At 51.0% G+C, this 23531-nt stretch overlaps 1 protein-coding gene across 2 annotated transcripts in view; it reads left to right on the top strand.

Moving 5' to 3' along the window:
• Positions 1-23531, top strand: part of CCT5 (chaperonin containing TCP1 subunit 5) — a 220244-nt gene that overhangs the window by 168058 nt on the left and 28655 nt on the right. For both annotated transcript variants that reach the window (XM_086965270.1, XM_086965271.1), the window contains exon 11: positions 10489-10669. In XM_086965270.1, coding sequence (XP_086821396.1) covers positions 10489-10669 — 181 coding nt within the window. The remainder of the gene's footprint in view (positions 1-10488; positions 10670-23531) is intronic.

Below are 23531 nucleotides of genomic sequence, written 5' to 3'. Positions count from 1 at the left end.
CCCCTCTCCCATGCCGGACTTTCCCCAGCTCAGGGGCTGGTGTGCCCCTGGAACTGGTTCTAGCCGGCAGATGTATAGTGAGCACCGGGGTGCCACTTGCAGTCACCTTCCTCTAAAGCCCTGCCTACCCAGGATACACAAAACCCTGTCTGGGATGGTGCTAGCACTGCCCCTGACAGGAAACCCTTTGTCCAAGCTCCCCTCGCTGGAAGGACTCCCAGCTGCAGGGGGTCAGACTTGTGTCTGTGGTGGCAGCATCCATTTTGTGATGCTGAGGCTCGAGTTAACTTTAACCGGGGTTCGCAGTTACATACATGTCGTGTCCCTCTAGAAGGGTGGAATGCTAACCCCATCGCCAGAATTGGCGAGGGGTTAGTATTCCAATTCGTATGACACCTTACTCGACATGTTTTGATAAAGCGATACCAAAGATAGCATATAACCGCGAGGATTATAATGCACTTAAGAGCATATGGTATGCGTTATCATGGAACAGCTATTAGGACTTGGTTCTGCAAGCTGCAAACGGGCTCAGCTCATGCCAGAGCACCATCTCGCACGATTCCAAGCACTCTGCCTTTAGGATTGTCAAGGCCTGCCATAGAAGTGACTGACAGGAATCTGTGTGTCCATTTTAGGGTTAGATATAGGTATACTATATCTAAAGCAAAGGGTGATTACACCACCTTGCCCCAGCTGTCGTGCAGCCAGTTGTGTCAGATTTAGATGGCCAGCCAGGGGTGGCATAATGCATGCTGCAGCCCCTGGTAGGCCCTGGGTACACCTATGCCCTGAGTTACAGGGTCTGATAAGGTGGCCCAGTACCAATTGGTTTTGCAGCGTGAATCTTTCTGGATTCACTATGCTGTGCATATTCCGCGGTCTTGTGGTTGGGTCCGGATTCGTAGTCTTTTCTCTTTTTTTTTTTTTTTTTTTTTTGTGGCCCAGGTGGGCGTCGGCGTCACCCTTCCTTGGGTGTATTTCCGGTGACGTCGGCATGCTTCCTGCGGAAGCTCCCATCCCTGGGCGCCATCTTCAGATTCTTTTTTCCGCGGTCGGGTCTGGATCGTTCCCGTTGGGCTCCAGACATTTTTGGAGAAAGTACTGCAAAGCGAGAAGTTCGAGAAGAAATTAAAAGAAGACCAAGGAAGACTTCGCAGACCATTGGCGAAGAAGAGAAGGAGGAGAGAACGTCGAGAACTTCGACGATCATCGACGTCCACGCGGGCAGGGAAGCCTGAAACGCTAGAGGATGGACAACACGCCGTTCAAGTTCTGCCCGAATTGCAGACACAAGTACGCGCAGAAAGATCAGCACCCGGTGTGCAACCTTTGCCTACCGGTGGACCACAGAACCGAAGACTGCAACGCCTGCTCCGTCTTCGCCGCGAAGACCCTTCGTGTGAGGAAGAGCCAGAGGGTAGCACACGCCACCCTCGGAGGAAAAGCCCCGACGCCTTCGCTGTACGACCTGGGGATGTCCTCAGAGGAGGAGGACAACGCTGCCGCCGAACACGACAGCTACACGGTCGTAGAGACCGATTCCAAGAAGACGCCTGATAAGGTAGGAGACTCGACGTCCCACAAGAGCACGAGAGACCCTGAGTCTCGAAAGAACGCGGGCCAGACCCCGAAGGCGCCGACGCAGCGACTTCTGCAGTCCGCGACCACACACAGGCCCAGCGGATCCTCAGAGAAGGAGTCCCTGGCGCCGAGAGCTGTAGAACAGCAGAAGGCTCCGAAGATCGCCTCCGAAAGGGGCCGGGCTGTTGAACAGCAGAAGGCGCCGAAGATCGTCTCCGAAAGGGACCGATCGGCGTCGAGGGAGAAAGACCTGAAAGCTTTGACGACGCCCAAGGACCCGAAGCCAAGTTCGACGTCCAAACCTTCGACGCCGAGAGTCTCGCTGCCGAGCCAGGTGACGAAGAGAGGGGCCGAGCGTTCCGAGGCCGAGAACGCGGCCGAAAGGGAAAAGAAAAGACGGCGTTTGGAGGCCGAGATGGCGAGCATCTTGCAGCGGAAGAAGGATTTCGACGCTGAGATGAGTGCCTTTACAATTCCACACAAGACCAAGCACGTGGTGCTAGATCTGGTCGAAGAGGAAGAAAAACTCGGCGACGGACATGGCCTGGCCGCCGAGATGGTCGACGACCAGGGAGATGAGGAGAATCCCTACGAGGATTACGGCTATGACGAGGAGGAGGGCAGTAGGTTGGACGCCGAGTCGGCCACCTCTGACCCCATCGAGGAGGATTACCTGGATATCGACACCGAGAGCCCGGAGGAGGCGGTCGACACATACCCCTCGAGGCCCTCGCCGCCTGACGACATCGGGGCATACAATTCGGCGATACAATCTGCCGCAGCGGCATTTAGGTTAAAGCTCGACGAGGAGAAGCAGAAAGCAGACTTCCTGCTCGAGACTTTGCTCCCAACACAGACAAGGAGCCAGTTCCTCCCAATGCTCGAGAGCGTCTTGGCTCAAGGACGAGAAGCATTCAAGGAGCCCGCAACATGCAAGGCGGTAACCCCTAGAACAGAGAAAAAATACAAACACTCCACAAAGGACCCGGCCTACATTCGAGGCGAGGTCTCCGCAGACTCCATTATCACGGCCACGGCTAGGAAGAGGGCCAACGTATCCACTACCTCGGGCCCACCACCGGATAAGGAGAGCAAGAGGATGGATCTGGTGGGCAGAAGGATCGAACGGAATGCTGCGACCCACTGGCGCATGGCTAACTCCAACGCTCTTCTAAACAGGCACATGTATCAGATCATGGACGGCCTGGGGCACTTGGTGAAGGACCTACCCCAGGAGGCCAGGCAGAAGGCCGAGATGTTGGTCGAAGAGGGGAAAAATGCGGCAAATTCTTGCCTTAAGACGGCCCTGGACGGGGCAGACACCGCCAGCAGGCTGATGATGATGGGTGTCACGGAAAGGAGACACGCCTGGCTCAGGATTTCAGGGTTCAAACCCGAGGTGCAACACAGTATCCTCAACACACCGTTCAACGGCGACACGCTCTCCGGGGCAACTGTGGACGAGAAACTCAGCCAGCTCAAGAAAGATAATGAGACGGCAAGGTCTATGGGGGCGTTGCAGTTCAGAGGCAACAGAAGAGGCACCCCGTCACGGAGGCCCGGCGGGAGAGGTGGAAACCAACCAGGTACATCACACCAGGTTTTCCAGCAAACGCACCAGGCAGACTCACAGGGACAGCAAGGTCAGCAGAAGCAGTCCTGGCAGTACCAACCAAGAGGTCAGTCCTTTCGAGGAAGAAACGGACGTAGCCAGAATAGGAGAGGGGGGCAGCAGCCCTCCTCGAAGTGACTCCACAGAACTCTGGGTGCCCAGCCACAGAAAGGACCCGGGGGGGCACCACGTACCAAGGGGTCGGGACAATCAAAACACCTACGACCACATGACACCAGTGGGAGGAAGATTGAAATTTTACCTCCAGGAATGGAGAGAAATCACATCAGACAAATGGATCCTGAACATCATCCAATTCGGGTATTGCCTGGAATTGGAGAAAAGGCCAACAAGCAGGAAACCAAGGGGAAGACCGCCAGCAGGAGACCAGCTGGCGAGGCTTCAGGAAGAGGTAAAGGAACTTCTGCAAAAGCAGGCCATAGAGCGAGTCCCATTCAAGGAAAGGAACAAGGGAGTCTACTCGACGTACTTCCTGGTACCAAAGGTAGACGACAAGATGAGGCCCATCCTAGACCTGAGGTTCCTCAACAAATTCATAAGAACACAGAAATTCAAAATGACCTCCCTGCAGGAGGTGCTACCGCAACTGCAGGTCGGAGACTTCATGGTCACGATAGACCTCAAGGACGCCTACTTGCACATACCGATGAACAAAAAGCACAAGCATATGCTCAGGTTCACAATCTGGGGAGGCCACTACCAGTTCACAACGCTGGCCTTCGGACTCAAATCAGCACCAAGGGTATTCACGAAGTGCCTCGCAGCAGTTGCTGCACACCTACGAAGACAGGGGATACACGTATACCCTTATCTAGACGACTGGTTGGTGAAGGCGAGTTCGTACCAAAGGTGCAAACACCACGCACAGACAGTGACGAGCACGCTCATAAACCTGGGGTTCTCCGTCCATTGGGAAAAATCGTCAATGGAACCGGAGCAAGTGAAGACCTTCCTGGGGGCAGTGATCAACACCGTGCAGGCCAAGGTGTTCCCCAGCGAGAAGAGAGCAAGGGCGCTGGTCAAGGAAACTCGCCTCTACCGGAAGGGGCAAGCTCGGACAGCGAGGACGGCGAGCAAGATCATGGGGATGATGGCATCATGCATCCACCTGGTGCCGAATGTGCGGCTACACATGAGACCCATGCAGGAATGGCTCCAGGAACAGTGGTCACAGGCGTCAGGCAGTTGGGAGGATCTTGTGGTGGTGACGCACGCAGTGCAAAGGGAGATGACATGGTGGAGCATGGAAAACCTAACAAGGGGAAAGCCTCTAACACCCCCAACTCCGACAGTGACCATCACCACAGACGCATCCCTGAAGGGATGGGGCGCTCACATGGAGGAGCTCAAAGTGAGAGGACTGTGGACGCCAGCAGATGCGACAAAGCATATCAATTACCTAGAATTGAAGACAATCTTCCTTGCACTGAAAGCCTTCCAGACGAGACTGTACAAGCAAAGGGTGTTACTGCAGACAGACAACACCACGGCGATGTTCTACATCAACAAGCAGGGTGGAACACAGTCAACGACGCTTTCAACACTGGCACAGGAGATATGGAGATGGGCCATCCCTCTACAGATAGACCTGCTAGCCATACACCTACCAGGGAAGGAGAACATTCAGGCAGACTGGCTGAGCAGACAGACATCGGCATCCCACGAGTGGGAGCTCAATGCTCAGGAAACGAGGTGGTTATTCAACAGGTGGGGAACGCCATCAGTGGACCTGTTTGCAACACGCCAGAATGCGAAATGCCAGTACTTCGCATCCAGACTACCCGAAAAGGGGTCCCTTGGGAATGCCCTATGGATAGATTGGTCCGGGACATTTGCATACGCTTTTCCCCCGATACCACTGATACACCGAGTACTGAGCAAGTGCAGAGCGAGCAAGATGACCCTGATACTGGTCGCGCCACAGTGGGCGAGGCAGACATGGTACTCGCAGATCATGGAGATGTCACAGAGTGCACCCCACAGATTCGGCAGAAGAAAGGACCTGCTCTCCAAGCAGAACGGAGAGGTGCTGCACCCAGAGCCAGAGACCATGAGCCTAGTAGCATGGCTCCTGAGGACATAGAGTTTGCACATTTGAGACTGCCAGAGAGCACCCTCAGGGTCCTTCGGGAGGCACGGAGGCCGAGCACACGGCGGTGCTATGTCGCAAAATGGAAAAGATACACGATGTGGTGCAAACGTGAACAACTTCACAAGAAAATGAAGAAAGACTCCACAGTGCTGCGATACCTGACACACTTGCTGGACAAAAAACTCAGTTCATCCTCCTTGAGGGTTCACTTAGCGGCTATAGTAGCCTACACAAGGGGTGAGATGGGCAGGAGCTTCTTCACATCCCAGGTTGTCAAGAGGTTCCTGGAAGGAGCGAAGAGGATCGCACCGCCCAAGCGGGTGCCACCACCAGCATGGAACTTGAACGTAGTTCTCACGGAACTCATGAAGGAGCCCTTTGAACCACTGCACAGGGCCTCCTTAAAGATGCTAACCATGAAAACAGCCTTCCTAGTTGCTATAACGTCATTACGCAGGGTAAGCGAACTACAAGCGCTGACGCTACAGGAACCCTACATACAAATACATAGTGATAGGGTTGTGATGAGGACAGACCCACACTTCATGCCGAAGGTGGTCTCCAGGTTCCACATGAACCAGTCCATACAGATACCGAGTTTTTTCCAAAAACCAACCAATAGCGCTGAGCGAGCTCTGCACACCTTAGACGCCAGAAGGGCGGTCATGCATTACATTGAAAGGACAAAGGAGCACAGAAAAACGAAGCAGTTCTTTGTGTCATTCGCCAACAGTTACATGGGCAAAGCAGTAACGAAGAACACTATTGCACGATGGATAGCACAGACGATTCAGCTCTGCCACAACAGGGCAGGACAGGAACTAGACGAGGGAGTGCGTGCACACTCCACTAGGAAGAAGGGGGCCACAATAGCCTTCCTGGCTAACACGCCCATACAAGACATATGCCTGGCGGCAACATGGGCTTCAGTGCACACGTTCACAAAACACTACTGCGTGGATGTGCAGATGAACAAGGAAGCGCAAGTCGGACAAAAGGTGCTCCAGCACATATTCAGACACCAGAACTCATCTTCCACCCAGCCGCCACGGAAATGAGAAACCGCTACAAAATCTATGCACAGCATAGTGAATCCAGAAAGATTCACGCTGCAAAACGAATAGTTTCTTACCTGTCGGTGTAGTTTTGCAGCTTGATCTTTCTGGATTCACTAGCGAACCCACCCACCTCCGCCAGAAAGATGAGGCTGGAGAGAAAAAGGGGTGGTCAAAAAAAAAAAAAAAAGAAGATGAAGAGATAAAATGGATTTTACATACAAGGCGGTTAAGGAAAAATCACCTACATAGAACATTGCCATCACTTCGGAAACGAAGGAAACGCGAAAAAAAGAATCCGAAGATGGCGCCATGGGATGGGAGCTTCCGCAGGAAGCATGCCGACGTCACCGGAAATACACCCAAGGAAGGGTGACGCCGACGCCCACCTGGTCCACAAAAAAAAAAAAAAAAAAAGAGAGAAAAGACTACGAATCCGGACCCAACCACAAGACCGCGGAATATGCACAGCATAGTGAATCCAGAAAGATCATCAAGCTGCAAAACTACACCGACAGGTAAGAAACTATTCGTTATGTACCTAAGGTACAGGGAATCCATTTCACAGAGAGAGCAGTAGGCCCGGGGCCCTGAATAGCAGGGTCCCAGGTCAACTAAGTCGGAAAACCAGCAAAACACCAGGCAAAAAGTTGGGGGCAACCATAGTCAGGTATCCACCTTCCTACAAACTGCACAGACACTTAAGAGAATTTAAGCACGGATAATGCAGCCTATATAACCGGCTACACTGTTCAGTACTTCAACTAGAAATTCCACAAACTGCAAAGCCTGTCCAGATTTCCCTTGCTTCAGCAGCAAAACCCCTCTGGAATGATAGAGAGGAAGACCTGGACAGACCATAGGCTGCCATTATGTAGCTCAAACAGGATACTGTGCCTTTAAGAGAACTTCACAGTATCCCAGAATGCCCTGCAGGTCCCTTTTACTTTCAGTTCTTTTTTCCGGCTCCTGCAAGCAGGACCCTGGAGCATTGAGCTCTCCCTTTTCAAGGGTTTTTGGTGATTTTTCACTGCTTTTTCAAAGTTACGTGCGTTCTAAGTACTTTGGTGCTTTTCCTCTTGGTTTTTGCACTTTTTTTATGTAAAATATGCCAGCATTATTTGACAAATGCCCGGAGTGCTCCAGGAAGAAGGCCAAGTCAGACCCCCATGAGGTCTGTATCCTCTGCCTTCCCTCTTCCCTCGTCCCAGAGGAGTGTGTGATTTGTCAGGGCTTCTCTGGCAGGACCCTGAAGGACAGAAAGAAGATCAGGCTTCAGGGCCTAGAGGAAAAGGCTGAAGGCGCAAGGGACTGGAGGGGCTTCCTAGGCCCGTGCTGAGGCCTCTGGGGGGGCACAGATAGACCTATTCGCCACAAGGGAAAACGCAAAATGCCAAAGCTTCGCTGCCAGGTTCCCACATCCGCAGTCACAGGGCAATGCGATATGGATGAACTGGTCAGGCAAATTTGCGTACGCTTTTCCCCCAGCACCTGTAATACCGCTGGTGGCACGCAAGCTGAAGCAACACTCTGACACTCATCCTGGTTGCTCCGACGTGGGCACGCCAGCCATGGTAAACCACGCTAGTAGAACTTTCTGTGGTACCGCATCAACGACTGCGGCTAACACCCAGACTTTTAACGCAGAGCCATGGCGAAATTCAGCACCCAGATCTGCAACAGCTCAACCTGGCGATCTGGCTCCTGAAGTCATAGAATTTGGCTACCTCAACTTGCCGCAGAATGTATGAATATCATCAAGGAGGCAAGATGCCCCACAACCAGAGCATGCTATGCGGCTAAATGGAAAAGGTGTGCCATACATTGTAACAATGACATTAACCCACTGGATGCATCAATTCAAAACATTATCTGTTTGTTGCATTTATACAGATGTAATCTAGCGTACAGTTCAATTTGTATACATTTATCCGCAATAGCAGCTTATCTTCAGAGCAGGCAGCACCTCTCACTATACAGTGTGCCTGCCATTAAAGCATTTCTGGAGGGACTTAAGAGTGATCCCTCCCAGACACCCACCTTCACCAGTCTGGAACCTGAATGTGGTCCTCACCAGACTGATGGGACCACCTTTTGAACCTCTACACTCTTGTGAGATTCAATTTCTGACCTGGAAGGTTGCTTTCCTAGTAGCCATTACCTCACTGAGAAGAGTTAGTGAACTCCAGGCACTAACCATTCAAGAGCCATTCATACAGGTCCACGCAAATAGTTGTACTACGCACCAACCCTACATTCATGCCTAAGGTGATTTCGCAGTTCCACATGAACCAAACCATAGAACTGCCTGTTTTCTATCCTAATCCGGAAAATGTCGCAGAGAGATCTGTACACACATTAGATGTCAAGAGGGCTCTCATGTTCTATATAGACAGAACACAGGATTTCAGGAAGACAAAACAACTGTTTGTTGCCTTTTTCTCCACAGCACAGAGGCAACCCCATTTCCAAAGCAGGAATAGCCAGATGGATTGTTAAGTGTATACAGATTTGCTATGCAAAGGCTAAACTCACACTAACCATTCCTCCAAGAGCACACTCCACACGTAAGTTAGGAGCATCCATGGCTTTCCTGGGGAATACTCCTCTAGAAGAGATATGTAGAGCAGCCACATGGTCCACTATACATACATTTACAAAACACTACTCTGCGTAGATGTACATTCAAGACAGCAGGCAGCTGTAGGACAGGCTGTTCTCAACTTTTTCAGACTGCTGCAGCTGGCACAGGCAGCCGCCTCTAACAGGAGGGACTGGTATATAATCTATGCACAGATATGAATTCAGCAGCCCACATGCCTCGAACCGAATATGCTACTTACCAGTATGCATCTGTTCTTGGCATGTAGGGCTGCTGACATTCATATCGCCCACCCTCCTCCCCGGCGCCTGTAGCATTCAGAATTACTATGTAGCATGGACATCATTCACTGTATTACACTCCATCTCTGCCACAATGGCGAAAAACAATCTGAGGATGTCCATGCGCACTGTAGTCAAGGGGAGTAGCCACCTATCTCGTGATACTTCGAAGACTCTTCCAGGACAACAATGTGCGATCATCCGGACCCAACACTAGGCGGCGATCTATGCACAGATATGAATGTCAGCAGCCCTACATGCCAAGAACAGATGCATACTGGTAAGTAGCATATTCGGTATATTTACTGCAAAGTACTTAGCACTTACCTGTGCCAAGCTTGCTTGGTTCTAGGAAATAAAATAACTAAAATAATAATTTTATACAAAAACAATTGGCTTTAAGTTCAGTCTGAGTTTGTGGATTCATTTGCTGACTGAGTGTGTACAACAAATGCATAACACTGCCCTCTGATAGAGCCTAACTGCTCGACCACACTACCACAAATACAGTGGGGTGCTATATAACTTTACCTTTGCCTACCTTTGGGGTTCCTCTGGACTCTGTGCACACTATACCTCACTTTGGTATAGTATATACAGAGCCAGCTTCCTACACCATGTAGATTACTTTCACTGATATAGAATATACTGTGGGACTACAACCTTGACGACTGGGATTATTCAATCATGTGAATCAGAATGATAACGATACTGGAGAATGAGTTACAGGCAAGTAACACATTTTGTCTGTACCCTGACGAGCTCTGTGATGTGTCCAAGACCGTACCTTTTGGGACAAGCCAAGAGTGCAAAAAGGGAGGGTGAATAGGAAATGTGGATTCCTCAATGTACATAGTGAATTTGTTTGATTTTGGTAATCAACACTGACACATCACACCATGCTACTGTAATTTTCTTTTCCTTGATTCTCTTTTCCTTGATTAATTCCTGGTTAGCATTCTGAATGACTACTTTGAATGGTGTTGAGAAAATAATGCACTTTACAGATGTGACCAGTAACAAACTATGGGTTTTGCGTTATGGATTTATTACAAGTACTCTAACTGATTTTGAGTGTACACTTAAGTTTAATTGCTTGTTTTTGCCAGTGGTGTGCAACATAGATGTGGTGATTATGCAAAAAAAATCCAAAGCTTTTAGATTTTTTTTTTACTAGTTTTTGATTGTTTAAGCAGATGTTTAGTGTATGTTGAATATCTAATCTTGTACCTATTTCTTAGTGTCCCTCGCTAGAGCAGTATGCAATGCGGGCTTTTGCTGATGCTTTGGAAGTCATTCCCATGTCACTTGCTGAAAACAGTGGTATGAGCCCTATCCAAACCATGACGGAAGTGCGAGCTAAGCAAGTGCTAGAAAATAATCCAGCACTTGGAATTGACTGCTTACAGAAGGACACCAATGGTAAGACATCCTTTAACTAATAACCACTTATACCTACAAAAAATGTAATCCTTGTGCCATGCATTTTTTTTATTGGAAAAACATGGTAAGTTTCACACTGTACAATTAAATTCTGAGCTTGCCTAGTTGCATTTTTGCACTGTCGCACATAAGGTGGATTTCTAAATCACCGAGAGGGCTGGGCTCAGTAATGCTTGTGATCGAACCAGAAGTGGAATATTGACGGATCTAAGCTGTAAACAATTGCTAGTAACCAGTTGATCATAAGGAGTTTTAAAGAATGACTCCAGTTTAGTCTGTTCCAATGTTTATGCAAATTGGGAGATGATTCAAAGCGTGACGGAGCAGGTGATATTACATTGTCCAGATAGCCTTCTGAAAATACCAATTCAGTAAAGGCAGTTTAAACATGGCAGTAGTAATATTACAAAACAGTAACTGTTGACACTTTGTTTAAAATTGCACATGACTCAGCCTCTTCACCTGTAGAGCCCAAATGCTGGTGAGAGAGGCTTTTAGGTCTATTCCCCAAATACATTTTTTAGATAACATTTTACTTCACATCAGTTAAACTAATGTACTCCTCCAGAGTTCTGATCTGAGAATATTTTAAGTGTAAGATCTTAATTTTTTTGTTTTGTTTTACTACTCGCGTTTCCCTGGGATTATATCTAAACCTCCGTCAGCGGGAGATCATTTGTTTTTCTAGATATTGGTGACAAAGACTCCTGGTAAAAGCATGCTGATTAGAATTGCTCAAACCTTGATACATACACGGACAAATGTTTTATGCCAAAGTCACATCTACAATATATTAATTTCCAGCATCAAGACCACACCATTGATCCACTTGCATCTACCCCGATGGACTTGCCTTCTGATGAAATTTGCTATTAATATTATGTATTAATAGTTTGAGGCATGTGTAGCTGTAGATACACTTGCTGTTTCTAATCCTCCCATCTAGTGTTGGGCTTGGATGTGTGCAAGTTGTTTTTCTTTTAAGTCTTTCGAGTCCTGGGGTATCTTGACTACTCTTGCTGGTAATGCTCATCTACTCCATTGTTAATTATCTTTCACATGTGTTCTAGGCATGTGGGCTGCTGAATTCATATCTGTGCATAGATCTCAGCCTAGTGTTGGGTCCAGATGATTGCACATTGTTGTTCTGGAAGAGTCTTCGAAGTATCACAAGATAGGTGGCTCTTCCCCTGGACTACAGTGCGCATGGGCATCCTCTCCATCCTGTTTTTTTCCGCCGTTGGGTTCGGATGTACTTTGGTTACTCAGAGTTCGGAAATAGATTAAAAACTTTCTAAAGGCCTTCGGGGCGTCGGTATTCTTCGATCGGTACCAACTACTTATTCCTGTTCTTCTACTCAGGATGTCAAATCGGGCCGCGTGGCCTTCTCGACACCAGGGCCAATCGTCGATGGAACAAAGTCCTTTCAAGCGATGCCCCAACTGTAACTCTAAATACCCACACATTGATAAACACCCCGTCTGTAACAAGTGTGTTCGAGGCATGTGGGCTGCTGAATTCATATCTGTGCATAGATCGCCGCCTAGTGTTGGGTCCGGATGATTGCACATTGTTGTCCTGGAAGAGTCTTCGAAGTATCACGATAGGTGGCTCCTCCCCTGGACTACAGTGCGCATGGGCATCAACTTCATCCTCAGATTGTTTTTTTCCGCCATTGGGTTCGGATGTCTTTGGGTTCCCTCTAGTCAGAATCGATAGAAAAACTTTCTTGAGACCAAAAGGTCTTTAGTCTAATACGTCGGTATTGTCTTGCGTTCGGCCTTAGTTCTTCCAGCTCGGTTCCGAGCCGGATTCTCTACACTCGCGTGCTCTCGGCGCGGAAGGCCCAGTCGACGCTCCAGACCTATCGACCGTCTATCATGGACCGAAGTCCATTCAAGAGATGTCCCGTCTGCAACTCGAAGTATGCCCACATCGACATCCACTCGGTGTGCAACAAGTGTCTGTCGCCGGACCACGATGAAGCCAAGTGTATGGCTTGTTCACGCTTCAGGTCCAAGAAGACGCTTAAGCTTCGACGAGCTGCGCGCCAGGAGGCCCAGCATGCTGCACCGGCGCCTGTGGACATCTTCGATGCCAGGGATGTCGAGGACGATTCTATCCAGGACATTACTGAATCGAACCCCGCATCGGACGTCGACTACGACGCGGATGCAGAGATGTTCGAGGCCGATTAAGTCGTCGACGAGTTAGGAGACGACGACTGGGCCCTCGGGGCCATGGAGGATAGCTCGGATGAGGAGCTTCCTCAAACTGGCTCTGGGGCCGTGCCAATTCATGAGGCTCAGGTCGAGGGATCGCCTTCGGGCCTTACCCAAGATCTCACTATGGGTTCTACGGCCCGCCTTCGAGCTCTGCCACGGACATTGCTGCCGAGCCCCTCCCTGGAGAAACTGAAACTGAAACCTACGGTCTCGACTCCAGACACTGCGCAGGTGCCGTCCTCGAAACGGAAAGTGCGCATCACATTGGTCGGCTCCAAGGCCTCGGCGCCGAAGAAGCAGAAGGTGGCCGTCGAGCCGAAGGCTCAAGTCAAGGGCATCGAGACGAAGTCTGCCGCGCGAAGACTAAAGTAAAGGTGGTCGAGCCGAGCGCGTCGGCGCCGAAGACTGTCAATGCCGGCAAAAGCCTCAGCGACCTGAAGGCTATCTGCGATCCGAAGAAAGCTCTCGGTGACCCGAGGAAACGGCTGGATGACCCGAAGGTTCTCGCAACTCCGCGTCAGCAGGACAGGGCCAAGGGCACGGCGCCCCGAGAGTCGACTCCAGGTGTGGCCTCGAGGGATTCCACTGAACCGGCACGCCCATCCGCCGCGTTCACCAAGAAGGTGACTGACTCCCTGCAGCGCATCAGGGACGGAACCGCATCGCCCGATCCGAAGGATCCTCCACCTACGAAACCGGTGGAGAAACCACTTAAGGCGTCCACGACCATTCATTTCACGTTGCTGCCAAAGACGGCGCCGAAGGCTTTCGCTCCTAAGGCAGTCGCCAGCGTGCCCGAGAAGGTCTCCTCGGCGCCGAAGTCGTCAGTGGTGGTCCCCGGCCCACATCCTCGACAACCTTCAGTGGAAGAGAATCAGGAACACTTCATCGATGCCGAAACGGGCAGGCTTTCAAGCAGAAAAACAAGCGGAAAATCGCCCCTGAACGCCCAATGGAGTCCTACAAGATCCCTCTCAAGAAGGACTCTGCTTTCACTCCCGTTCTGGTGGAACCACTTTCCTCACAGACTCATAATGTTTCGCCCACTTACTCTGATGTGGACACTGGTGAGGGGGATGATGAGGATGAGTACAGTTATCCTGTCTATACAGACCCTGAGGATACCAACGAACCCTGGGCCGCTGGTGGTGACCCAGGGGATCCTCAATCAGGACAAGACCCTCAACTGTTTTCTGCAAAAACGTCCCCTACAGAAGACTCTGCAGCTTTCAATGCCCTCATTGAACCGGCAGCGAACAATCACAACGTCCAGCTCCATGCTGACCCTGTGGATGTCGACTTCCTTTTTGATACCTTCTCAGTCTCAGAAAAAACTGTTAAGACTCTGCCTATGCTGAAAGGTGTTTTAAAGCATGCTACTGAGATCTTTAAAGAACCGACCAGGGAAAGGGTGATAAACCCTAGGATTGACAAGAAGTACAAGTCGGCGCCTACTGATGCTATCTACATCGAAGGACAGTTGCCTCTGGACTCCCTTGTTGTCTCGAATGCCCGGAAGAGGGCTAATTCTCAGACTACGGGTGATGCTCCTCCCCCAGACAAAGAATCCAAGGTCTTTGAGGCCTCGGAAGAGGGTAGCAGCACAGGCAGCCAACATCTGGCGCATTTCTAACACAAGCGTTACTGGCGCGCTATGACAGGGCACACTACGACACACTGGAGACCCTGTTGCAGCACCTGCCTGATGAATACAAGGAGGCGGCTGAGATGCTGATTCAGGAAGGGAAGCTGATCTCTAACGCTGCAATTAAGTGCGCTCTAGACGCAGCTGATACCGCTGCCAGGGCTATAAACACTAGTGTTATGCTGCAGCGACATGCCTGGCTGAGAATCTCTGGATTTAAGCCAGAGATCCAAACAACCATCCTTAACCAAACGGTCAACCCAGATCACCTGTTTGGCCCGGAGGTTGACACCACCCTAGAAAAATTAAAAAGGACACGGAGACTGCAAAATCCATGGGTGCCTTACAGTCCCAGCAGTTTTGGGGTGGGTCTTTTCGTCGCTCAAAAACTAGAGGCGTTTCAAGGGGCCAGTCCTCCCAGTCCACGCAGTACTACAAGGGCAACACTCAGTCCACATACACCAACAAGAGTCTAGGTGTATATCGTGGCAACAGCGCCAAGGGCAGAGGTCGTGGAAACAGCTCCAGATCCTCTGCCACCAGCAAACAGTAACGCCTTGTCACTGCCCCCCGACCACACAACACCGGTCGGGGGAGACTCCAGCAGTTCCTGTCGGTCTGAAAGTCCATCACCACAGACAGGTGGGTCAGGAAACTTATTCAATACGGTTATTGTCTGGAGTTAACATCCACTCTACCCAACATGCCCCCAAAACACCGTCTTATGTCGGCCGAGCATTTGCACTTATTGCAGCAGGAAGTCACCGTTATGCTGCAAAAAGGGGCAATAGAGCTCGTGCCTCTGCAAGAAAGAGGCACAGGGGTCTACTCCCTGTACTTCTTAATACCAAAAAAGGACGGGTCCCTCCGGCCCATCCTGGACCTCAGGCCACTCAACCATTACATCCTGTCTGAGCACTTCCATATGCTGACCCTGCAGCAAGTGCTCCCGTTGCTCAGTCAGGGGGATTTTCTCGCAACCTTAGACCTAAAGGATGCGTACTTTCACATTCCACTGCACCCTTCCCACAGGAAATACCTCCGGTTCACCATCCAAAACCAGCACTACCAATTCAAGATTTTGCCTTTCGGTGTCACCACGGCACCCAGGGTGTTCACGAAGTGCCTGGCGACAGTGGCGGCGCATCTCAGGAGACGGAACATTCACGTCTACCCTTATCTGGATGACTGGCTCGTCCAGGCAAAGTCAGCCCAGCAGTGTGCCGCCCACATGTCCCACACCATTCACCTCCTGCACGATCTGGGATTCTCACTGAATTACCCAAAATCCCACCTCCAGCCTGCCCACATACGGCAGTATCTGGGTGCGACTATAAATACTCAGGCGGCCACGGCACAGCCGAATTCAGTGAGTCAGCAGCATTCAATCGCTGATAAAAAAAAATTCAGACCTCAACACTCGCTTCCAGCAAGAGTGTTCATGCAGTTTATAGGCATGATGGCCTCCTGCAATTCCATAGTCCGGCAAGCGAGACTACATATGCGCCCGCTTCAGGAGTGCTTAGCACGTCAGTGGACTCAGGCTCATGGGCAGTTGAAAGACCTAGTGTTGGTTAGCGTAGAAAGTAGTTTCAGTATTCAAAGATGATCTAATTTAGAAGGGGGCCCGCTCCTATCTTTATACTAGGAAAAGGGGCTGGCACGCGACTAGGTCCTGCCCATGGGTGGGACCAGGAAGGGGGGTGGTTACACCCCTCTCCCATGCCGGACTTTCCCCAGCTCAGGGGCTGGTGTGCCCCTGGAACTTGTTCTAGCCGGCAGATGCATAGTGAGCACCTGGGTGCCACTTGCAGTCACCTTCCTCTAAAGCCCTGCCTACCCAGGATACACAAAACCCTGTCTGGGATGGTGCTAGCACCGCCCCTGACAGGAAACCATTTGTCCAAGCTCCCCTCGCTGGAAGGACTCCCAGCTGCAGGGGGTCAGACTTGTGTCTGTGGTGGCAGCATCCATTTTGTGATGCTGAGGCTTGAGTTAACTTTAACCGGGGTTCACAGTTACATACATGTCGTGTCCCTCTAGAAGGGTGGAATGCTAACCCCGTCGCCAGAATTGGCAAGGGGTTAGTATTCCAATTCGTATGATACCTTACTCGACATGTTTTGATAAAGCGATACCAAAGATCGCATATAACCGTGAGGATTATAATGCACTTAAGAGCATATGGTATGCGTTACCATGGAACAGCTATTAGGACTTGGTTCCGCAAGCTGCAAACGGGCTCAGCTCATGCCAGAGCACCATCTCACACGATTCCAAGCACTCTGCCTTCAGGATTGTCAAGGCCTGCCATAGGAGTGACTGATAGGAATCTGTGTCCTTTTGTAGGGTTAGATATAGGTATACTATATCTAAAGCAAAGGGTGATTACACCACCTTGCCCCAGCTGTCGTGCAGCCAGTTGTGTCAGATTTAGATGGCCAGCCAGGGGCGGCATAATACATGCTGCAGCCCCTGGTAGGCCCTGGGTACACCTATGCCCTGAGTTACAATTGGTTAATGCACCTAGGGTACATGGAATCCATTTTACAGAGAGCAGTAGGCCTGGGGCTCTGATTGGCAGGGTCCCAGGCCAACTAAGTCGGAAAACAAGCAAAACACCAGGCAAAAAGTTGGGAGCAACTATAGTCTGGTATCCACCTTCCTACACCGGGGAAACACCTCCCCCAGACAAAGTCAAAGATACTGGAGGCATCAGGGAAAAGAGTAGCGGCACAAGCCTCCAACTCGTGGAGGATAGCTAATACACAAGCTCTACTGGCACAGTACGACAGGGCGCATTACAACTAGCTAGAGACCCTAATGCAACACCTACCTGAGCCTTTCAAAGCACAAGCCCAAGATCTCATACAGGAGGGAAAAATCATAACAAACTCCTCCATCAAATGCGCGCTTGACGCAGCAGACACTGCAGCTAGGTCAATCAACACTAGCGTTCTCCTCTGCAGACATGCGTGGCTGCGTATTTCTGGTTTTAAAAATGAGGTACAGCCCACTATCCTTAATCAACCTGTTAACCAGGACTTAATGTTTGGCCCTGCTGTCGACCCCCATTTTGGATAAAATGAAAAAGGACACAGACGGCAAAATCTATGGGAGCATTGCAATTTCAGCAACAAAGTGGCTCCTTTCGTCGCTCCTCATATAGGGCAAACACACGAGGACATGCCTCACAAACAACGACCTCATATTAAGGTAACGCACAAAGCTGCTTTGCTAAAAACACCACCAGAGGAGGCTACAGAGGTAACCATACCAAGGGAAGAGGACGTGGAAGTAATAACACCAGAGCCTCCACTGCCTCATAACAGTGACTCTATCACGCTACCTCCAGACCAAATAACACCGGTCGAAGGCAGACTACAACAGTTCCTACCCGTCTGGAACACAATTACCACAGACAGGTGGGTGAGAGAAATTATCCAGTCTGGCTACTGCCTAGAACTGACTTCTATACCACCAAGACATCGGCCAATGGCCAAAGAACACATCACCCTATTACAACAAGAGGTGAACTGCATGCTAGAAAAGAGGGCCATAGAGCAAGTCCCTTTCCAACAGCAAGGGAAGGGAGTGTACTCCCTATAGTTCCTTATTGCCAAGAAAGACGGCTCTCAGGCCTATACTGGACCTCAGACCCCTAAATCAATACATACTGTCGGAGCACGTTTGAGGCATGTGGAATGCTGAATTCATATCTGTGCATAGATCGCCGCCTAGTGTTGGGTCCGGATGATCGCACATTGTTGTCCTGGAAGAGTCTTCGAAGTATCACGAGATAGGTGGCTCCTCCCCTGGACTACAGTGCGCATGGGCATAGACTCCATCCTCAAATTGTTTTTTTCCGCCATTGGGTTCGGATGTATATTGGTTCACTCTAGTCAGAATTGATATAAAACTTTCTTGAGGCCAAAAGGCCTTTAGCTTTTCGTCGGTATAGTCTTGCGTTCGGTGCCCGATTCTTCCAGCCCAGTTCCGAGCCGGATTCCAGAGAGCCGCGTGCTTTCGACGCTCAAGGCCCAGTCGACGCCAGAGACCTTATCGACGGACCATCATGGAACGGAGTCCGTTCAGGAGGTGTCCTGTGTGCAACTCAAAGTATCCCCACATCGACGTCCACCCGGTGCGCAACAAGTGTCTCTCGCCGGATCATGACTAAGCCAGCTGCATGGCTTGTTCCAGTTTTCGATCCAAGAAGACTCTTCTGCATTGTCGCGCTGCACGCCAGGAGGCCCAGCAGACTGCACCGGCGCCTGTGGACATATTCAATGCTGGGGATGATGAAGGAGCTGACCGGGAAGTTCGTGAGAACTTGTCGAATCCCGCGTCGGAGGTCTACGACGCGGATGTTGAAATGCTCGACACGGAAGGAAGAAGTAGTCGACTAGGTAGGAGACGACGACGGGGCCTTTGGGGCCATGGAAGATAGCTCGAGCGAGGAGCTAACCCAAACTGACATTGGGGCCGAAACGCTACAAAAGGCTCAGGTCGAGGGATCGCCAATAGGCCTTACCCAAGATCTTCCAGTGAGTTCTACGGCCTCGCCTTCGGGCTCAGCTACGGACATTGCTAAGGAGCCGTACCCTGCAAAATCGAAACCGAAAGTGAAGACACCGGTCTCGACGCAAGTGAAAGCACTGGTGCCCCCATCGAAACCAAAAGTGCGTATTGCTTTAGTCGGCTCAAAGCCCTTGGACCTGTCGGCGCCGACTAAGCTAAAGGGTGTTATCGACCCGAAGAAACAGCTCAAGGGCGTCGAGACGAAGTCTGGCACGCCGAAGACAAAGGTCAAGGCAGTAGAGCCGAACAAATCGGCGCCGAAGACGGTCAACACAAAGGGGTCAGTGATCCGAAGGTTCTCGAGACTCCGCGTCGACGAGACAAGGCCAAGAGCAGACCGACGCACGAGTCGACGTCCGGTGGTGCCTCGGATTTTGTCGAGTCGACGCAGCCGTCCCCCGCTTTCTCCAAGCAAGTGGCGGACTCCCTAAAGCGCATCAAGGAGAAGGCCTCGAGTGTCTGGCCAAAAGATCCTCCACCTTCGAAGCCTGTCGATAAACCTCAGAAGGCGTCGACGCCCATTCATTTCACATTGCCGCCGAAAGTGGCGCCGAAGGCTTTCGGCCCTAGAATGGCCACCAACGTGCCCGAGAAGGTGTCCTCTGTGCCGAAGTAGACTATAGCGGTCCTGGCCTTAAAGCATCGAGAACAAGAACAATTTATCGTTGCCGAAACGGGCAGACTTTCCCTTCATAAGCGGAAAATTGCCCCGGAACAGCCAATGGAGTCCTATAAAATTCCACTAAAGAAGAAAAAGGATTCCACTTCGACCCCTGTTCTTGTGGAACCGGTTTCTCCACATTGCCATGTCTCACCCACCTTTTCAGATGTGGACACTGGGGAAGGTGATGAGGATGAATACAGCTATCCTGTCTACACTGAGCCAGATGATGCCAATGAACCCTGGGCAGCTGCTGCTGACCCAGGTGATCCTCACTCTACCCCAGACACTGATGTATGCTGTGAAAACGTCGCCTACAGAGGATTCAGCTGCGTTTAATGCCCTCATTGAAAGGGCAGCGAAGAATCATGACGTCCAGCTCCATGCTGACCCCATTGAAGTGGACTTTCTTTTTGACACCTTTTCCGTCTCGGAGAGGACTGTCAAGACTCTGCCTATGTTGAAGGGTGTCTTAAAGCATGCTGGGGAGATCTTTAAGGAGCCTACGAGAGCCAGGGTGATAAACCCTAGAATTGAAAAGAAGTATAAACCGGCGCCTGGTGACCCTACTTACATCAAGGGGCAGTTGCCTTTGGACTCTATTGTGGTTTCTAATGCCCGGAAGAGGGCTAATTCACAAACAACGGAGGGTGGCAGCTCAAGCGGCCATTATCTGGCGCATTTCAAATACACAAGCACTTCTAGCCAGGTATGACAGGGCACATTACGACACACTGAAGACCCTGTTACAGCACCTGCCAGACTAATACAAAGAGGCAGCTGAGATGCTCATCCAAGAGGGGAAGGTGGAGAAGAGTGTTGCCCTTGGTAGAGGCAGCCTCCATTCACTTCGTGCATTTTTAAAAACCGTATTTCACTGCACTGCTCGCGCTGTTGTTACAGCGAATGTTTTTATGTAGCGATTGAGGCTATCTTTTAAAACGTTCAGTATGGGTTAGCGGATAACTTACTTTAATTCTGGGATTCTCCTCAGCTGCTCAGTTTGTTTTCCCCCACTCCCGCCCCGGTCCGCCGCGTCCAATCATGGGCGTTTGATGCGGAGGGCGAGGAGGAGCCTTACACTTCCGGGCTCAGGGAGCACAGGTCAGCGCTCTAGCGACCCCTCCCATCACTATAAATGTGCCTAGGGCAGCGACCGCGCAGCGGACGCGTGCAGCGGGCGCGCCGGAAGCGCGCCAAAGTCCAGCCCGTCTGCGCCCGTCCGCGGCCGGACGGGCGCGGGGCCACATACCCTGGCTCTTCTACTGTAACCACCATAAGGTATGGCAGACAGGAATTGCTTGCACACCAACCTGACACGCTTGCAGCTTGTAAACACTCCATGCATGCCCTGTCGCTAAACAATTGCACTATGTGCAGTTTTGGACCCATCACTCACGCCCCAACCACTAGCACGGGTCACACCATCAAAGCAGCCTTACTTAATTGTAGATCCCTACGTAAGCACGTATAGAAATTTTTCACTTACTTGAGGACCAAAACCTTAACATCTTATTCCTGACGGAAACTTGGCTAGATGACTATTCAGACCCTGACATTATCCAGGCCCTGCCCCATGGCTACTCCCTCTCCAGACTGGATAGGAAAGACGGCAGAGGGGGTGGCATCGCCATAGCTACGAAAGCCCCTTTAGTATGTTCTCTATCTCATATACAGGTTGACCATAGTGAAGCTGGCTCCTTCACGATTAACACCGGTCCCAATCACTCCATATCAGGCATTCTGATATATCGTCCACCTGGTAGGCTATTTGACTTCACTTCTACCCTGATGGAAGCCATAACTCTCTTAGCACTAAGGAAATCTCGCCTATTCGTGCTAGGAGATCTCAATGCCCATTTTGAAGACCCCTCAGATACTGACGCAACTGATGTTCGAGGCATGTGGGCTGCTAAATTCATATCTTAGCATTAGATCGCCACCTAGTGTTGGGTCCGGATGATCGCACATTGTTGTCCTGGAAGAGTCTTCGAAGTATCCTGAGATGGGTGGCTCCTCCCCTGGACTACAGTGCGCATGGGCATCGGCTCCATCCCCAGATTATTTTTTTCCGCCATTGGGTTCGGATGCGGTCTCGACGTCTCTCCGTCGGAACCGAATAAACATCAATCTTAACAGCCAAAAGGCTTTGGGTTCTTTACGTCGGTATTGTTTGCGTACGGTCTCGAGTTCTTCCGTCTCTCGGAGCCGGAATCAGCGGAGTTTTTACTACTCTTCGGACATCGAGGCCTTCTCATCGCGACTCGACACCAAGTTCCCAACATGGAGCGGAGTCCGTTTAAGCTTTGTCCGCTCTGTGGGTCCAAATACCCACATATAGACGTGCACCCGGTCTGTAATAAATGCCTTTCGCCAGACCATGACGAAGGAAGTTGCAGGGCCTGTGCGAGTTTCAGGTCGAAAGACTCTCACGATTCGGCGCGCGGTGCGCCTTGTGGCCAAACAGGCGGCCCCGGATCCAGAAAACATATTCGACGACCAAGAAGAGGAGGACCAGAGCCATCATCTTCAAATCTCCCCGCCTGAGACGGAGGTCGAGGCTGATCCGGAATATGGCGACGACGGAGTCGTGGGTCAAGGCCTTGAATACGTCGACGAGGTAGGAGACGATGATATGGTTTATGGGGCCGCGGAAGATAGCTCAGGGGACGAGCTATGCCCCGAAGTTGACGGACATCAGGAGAGGGTCGCGGGATCGCCTGTCGGGTAAAAAGACCCTGTAGCGCAAGCCACGGCCCCGCCTGATGGCTCGGCCACGGACATACTTGCTGCGCCGAGGGTTTCGAAACCGAAACTGAAAGCAACGGTCTCGACAACACCTAAAATGGCCGACCCGAAATCGAAAGTTAAGGACTCAATCGTCCCTAAGATGGCGGTCGTAACAGCAAAAACAAATAAACCGGCAGCCTCATCGACTCCGTCGACCTCAGGTCCGCAGAAGTCGAAGAAACACGGCGATTCCACAGGGTCAAAATCGGCGCCGGAGGAGAGATCCTCTAAAAAGGGTGGCACGCACAAAACAAGCGCGCCGGCGCCGGCAAAGCCAGCCAAAGCAAGCGACACAGCCCCGGCTCCAACGGGGACATCTGCGCATCGCTCCAAGGACTCGGGGTCGGCGCCGTCCATCCCTCCAAAAGACCAACGGAACGTCGCATCCGAAGGCAAGGCCACCTCGTCGGTGCCAAAGATATCGGTCACCGACGCATCTCTCGTTGCTTCTTCACTACAAAGAATTAGGGAGAAGGCTTTTTCTTCGTCGACGCCAACGCCATCGACGCAGAAGGTGGCAGACGTCCCGGTCAAGCCCGCTAGTAAACTCCTCTTCCTTCTACCGCCAAAAGTGGTGCCGAAGGCCTTTTCATCGAAATCGACGCCAAAGAAGTCGGAATCTTCGACGGCAGGGGCATCTTCGGGTCAGGTGCTCGACCCAGAAGAGGATTCGGAGTGTTTCATAGACGCGGACACAGGGAAGTTAACCCTTTACAAAAGGAAAATCACTTCGCAGCCAGTGGAATCCTATGTCATCCCCCTAAAGAAGAAAAAGTTTCCACAGGACGCCTCAGGCCTCATGGAACCTATTCAGCCTCCTCTGGGAAGGAGCCCAACACCGTCTCCAGACCATTCTGAAAGTGAGGGCTATGGTGAAGACGAACAATACACGTTCACAGTCAATGAACCTGATGCACAGCCAGATTCATATGATGCCA

Source organism: Lissotriton vulgaris, chromosome 4_1 (genome assembly GCF_964263255.1).
Source record: "Lissotriton vulgaris chromosome 4_1, aLisVul1.2, whole genome shotgun sequence".
Lineage (NCBI taxonomy): Eukaryota > Metazoa > Chordata > Amphibia > Caudata > Salamandridae > Lissotriton > Lissotriton vulgaris.
This window is presented reverse-complemented; position numbering and strand designations above follow the sequence as displayed.